This window comes from Triticum dicoccoides, chromosome 3B (assembly GCF_002162155.2).
Source record: "Triticum dicoccoides isolate Atlit2015 ecotype Zavitan chromosome 3B, WEW_v2.0, whole genome shotgun sequence".
NCBI classification, from domain to species: Eukaryota; Viridiplantae; Streptophyta; class Magnoliopsida; order Poales; family Poaceae; genus Triticum; species Triticum dicoccoides.
The window spans coordinates 837,891,441-837,895,682 of record NC_041385.1 but is presented as its reverse complement, the minus strand read 5'-3'; the positions used below and the strand labels follow the sequence as shown (position 1 = coordinate 837,895,682).

The window sequence follows — 4,242 nt, the reverse complement described above, 5'->3', positions numbered from 1 at the left end:
GTGGCAACAACGGCCCCTCTAAGGCTTCGTCCATGTACTCGACGATGGCCAGTTTGTGGATGGAGTTGCATGTGAGCAGGCTCTTGTTGCACAACTCTCTAGATGCGCTCGTGCTTATTAATCGAATCATTAGATTACAGAACGTAACTCTCTAGATGCATCCAGTCATGTTGCTTCTGTTTTCCTTTTCGTATTCTTAACTTTTTTATTTCCTTCCTTTTCTGTTTCTTTTTTGAAGATTTGCTTTTTACAAATACATAAATCTGTTTTAAGATACATAAACCATTTTTAAAAATTACATACACATTTATGGAAACTGTAAATGTATGAACAACTTTTTAATTCTCATGAATATATTTTTAAATATTTTAAACCTTTTTTACTTCATGCACATTTTTAATGCACGCACACTTTTTAGTTACATTAACATTAAAAAGAATACATGAACAATAGTTAATACATGATGTTTAAAAAAATATCTGAACAACTTTTTTGTCGCATATTGTATTCAAAATGCTTGAACACTTATTTTGAAAATATGTGAACAATTTTTTACAAATACTATTTTTCTCAAAATATGTGAGCAATAATTTCGAGTTACATAAAAATTATAAACTATACATGAACACTTTCTCAAATATTTGGGAATATTCTTGATGGCACACAGATATTTTACCCTTTTGTAGTTAGTTATATACAAATTAATAGTATAAATATGTTTAACCTTTTTAGGAGTTTTTTCAAGTTTTATGAAAAAGAGAATAATTGTAGTGTTTTTCGTGGGCCACACTAAGTGTGGTCCATTTAGCTTGGGCGTGGGCATGGCCACTCTTCAACAACAGGTTCTTGAACATCTACCCCTAAATGGGACTCCCTGTCTCTTCTACTATATTAGTGCCCACTCAAAAACAAAATAGTTACCCTATAACACCAACCATTGGATCAAGTCAAATAGAAAGCCAATATTCATTCTAGAGTATGATAACTTTTGTCAGAATTAGTAAATGAGTACGTGCAACGTATTTTCATATTTCATAAAATGTACATTTTAAAGATATTTGGTAGAATATTAGTTGCACAGCGATATCAAGAAACATATTAATTGCACAATAGTTATGTGATTACAGCTGATATTGATATTTGGAACAATATTTATTGCACGTTAAAAATATTCCATGCTCGTCATTGAAGCAATCTTGGTCGTTTGATTGACATGAACTGATGACCAAGATTAGTTGGATCTACCACTTTGGATCTTTTTATATTGGTATAGATAGATATAGATAATCATATTATAAAACAGATTCTAATGATGCTGGTGGTGCTTCAAAAGTACAAGCAGAAACACATAAACTCTTCTTCATAACCAAGTGACCAAAAACTCTAAATTCAGAGCATCAGTTTCAATCAATTTTTTATTAATCGATGGTAACTCTGTTTGGCGTATGTGTCATTGTATGTTGACGAGTTCAAAGAAACAAGCTTTTGCTTCTTTCAATCCTATAATTTCTTGCAAATGGGGTCAAAGTCTAAGCCATCAACCACATTAACATTTCTGTGCTGTGACATGTAAAATATCGGAGCTTCACATATGTCGGAACCATTTTCGAAAGAGGTTATGGTTCAGTACTCCAGTCATGATTTTCTAAAAAGACTACTCTAACATACCAAGACAAAAAAGACATGTACAATTTTACCACTAGGAATCATTCAACTCGCGTCTTCTATGTTTTTATTTTTTGAGGGAAGGCCACCATCGCGTCTTCTATATTACTAATCCCTCAATATATAAGTTCCTCAAAACATAACAGAGTACCATATAACACCAACCAGTGAATCGGGTCATATAGATGGACCATACATTTAGAGTATCATAATATTGATATTTTCTCAACACAATCGGATTGTGCAGCAGTTCCAAATTACATACAGCTTCACATAATAACATCCCAAATGAAAAAAGAAACATACAAACTCGTGGTCATAAATAAGTGAACAACAATCTAAAACCAGAGCATCAGTTTCAATCTGCTAGTAATGGTGGCTGCACTCCGCATTGGAAAAGAAATACAATCTGCCATGTCTTTACAGATTTCTGTATCTGAGAAAGCAAGACAAGTTACAACTAAATGGGAATTACACAGTAGTAGTACTCCGTAGAAACCCGGCACAGCACTTAAGTAGCTTGTTCCTTTTTCCCAGGAAACCATGATCATTAAGTCCATACGATTGATTTATGTTATAACCCCATGATATCCTCACAGTGATAACGCTGGATCACTTCGGAACCTCTGCCATTGCTTGAAACTTCTTCCTCACTGCAGTGAACTTGGAAACCAGTTCATCCATGTTCGGCAGGCACTCCTTAGCACGCTCGTCGCCGGCATATGCTTTCGCCCATCGGTGCAGAACAGGGAACTCCTCATTGGTGAGCAGATCCACTCCGGAGATCTCCTCGAAGGCTTCGAGCCAGCGAGCTAATCCACTGGCAGCTATGTCCACGAGGCCAATGGAGTCCCCTCCAAAAAACCTCTTCCCCTTAAGCTGTCCCTCGAGAAGCAGCAGATTCTCCTTGGCTACCTTCAAGAAGTCCTCCTCCTCCTCCTTGTCACCATCGGCCATACATATCGACATCCAGAACGGCGTAGCAAACTGCAGTATAGCGTTCAGGACAGAAACATATTGTTAAGAAGTTCACAAGAGATGGTACCTTTTGGTCGATGAACTGGGCCCAGAAGCGGGCCGTGGCCCTCTCGTACGGGTCGGCCGGTAGCAGCGGCGGCCCCTTGAAGGCCTCGTCGATGTACTCGACGATGATGAGCGACTCGCAGATGGATCTGTGGCCATGAAGGAGCACGGGGACCAGTTTGTGGACGGGGTTGCACGTCAGCAGCAGCTCGCTCTTGTTGTTGGGAAGGTCTTCGAGGAGCAGCTCGTAAGGTATGCCCTTGAGCCTCAGGGCAACCTCCGGACGGTGGCCGTATATGCTGCCGAAAGTGCTCATCACCTTAACCGGCTCACCCATTTTTCCTTCCAAATTCCGGACCTGAACTCAAAGCCCGTGACTGCTGGCTGATATGAACGGGTGGTACTATTTATATGGGCCAGGGTCAGGGGATGCTTTGTTGCTGTTTCTTCTCTTGAAAGGTAGATGTGTAAAGATGGGGGAGCGAAACTACTCAGCTGCTTCCATCCAAAGTTGAGATGTGTAAAGAAACTTATCTGATCTTCACCCCAATAAACTTGTTCTTGGCTGAAAGCATCTGTACAGGCTTTGGTTCAATGGAGTTACTCGGGAGCCACACATGTATTTTAAAAAGACAGGTAAGCGCCTCGAGATGATGCATGCCATGGGATTCCCATGGTATATGGGTTATGGCTAGGTGTCAGTCGACTGAGATTTAACCAAGTCTCAGTCAAGTCACATCTTAGAGAGAAAAGGAAAACTGGAAATATAATTTTGCACAGATCTCAATGTAAGATCCCATAGATATAGCATCGACTGAGACTTTGTTGGAATTGGGTGAAATATTGCATACAAGTTAGGTTACAGTTGGACTCTAAGTAGTATTGTGTTTAGATAGGATATGGAGTCGTGTCCTAGCACTAGTAGAAAACGGGGCATACGTTCGGGCCAGATAAGCCCATTAGTCTCAGTTCGGTCACGAACCGGTACCCATGGGCCCATTGGTCCCGGTTCGTGAGGCCAGGGGACCTGCCGGGCCTCGTGGGGCCATTGGTCCCGGTTCGTCTGGCCCCTTTGGTCTCGGTTGGTGGCACGAACCGGTATCAATGGGCCTCGCTCCTCGCCCACCATCATTGGTCCCATTTTGTTGCCTGAGCCGGGACCAAAGGGAGGTCTTTAGGACCGGGTGAAGCCACGAACCGGTACCAATGAACCAGCCAGGGGAGAGGGCTTTTGTGTGTAAAACATTAAAAGCAAAAGGAATTTTCACAAAATAAATAAAAAAAAGAAAAAAAAGAATAGAAAATAAGTAAGTAGAAAAAAAATAAGTACAAACAGAAAAACTTTAATAAATAAGTAGAAACAAAATAAACTTTAATAAAGTAAAATAAATGAACTATAATAAAATAAATAAAAATAGCAACAGTAAGTAGAAACAAAATAAAATAAATAAAGCAAAAAAGAAAGAATTTTCATAAAATAAATAAAAGAAGCAAAAAATAAAAGAAAATAAATAAATAGAAACAAAATAAACTTTAATAAATAAGTAAAAACAA

At 39.1% G+C, this 4,242-nt stretch overlaps 1 protein-coding gene across 1 annotated transcript; it reads right to left on the bottom strand.

Annotated features, from left to right (window-relative positions):
- Positions 1–2,004: 2,004 nt before the first annotated feature.
- Positions 2,005–3,066, bottom strand: LOC119282576 (probable glutathione S-transferase). Its single transcript, XM_037562753.1, has 2 exons — positions 2,711–3,066; positions 2,005–2,652 (listed from the first exon to the last, which is right to left on the bottom strand). The coding sequence occupies exons 1-2, from the start codon at positions 3,023–3,025 to the stop codon at positions 2,278–2,280; spliced, it is 690 nt and encodes a 229-aa protein (XP_037418650.1). The 5' UTR covers positions 3,026–3,066; the 3' UTR covers positions 2,005–2,277.
- Positions 3,067–4,242: the final 1,176 nt, after the last annotated feature.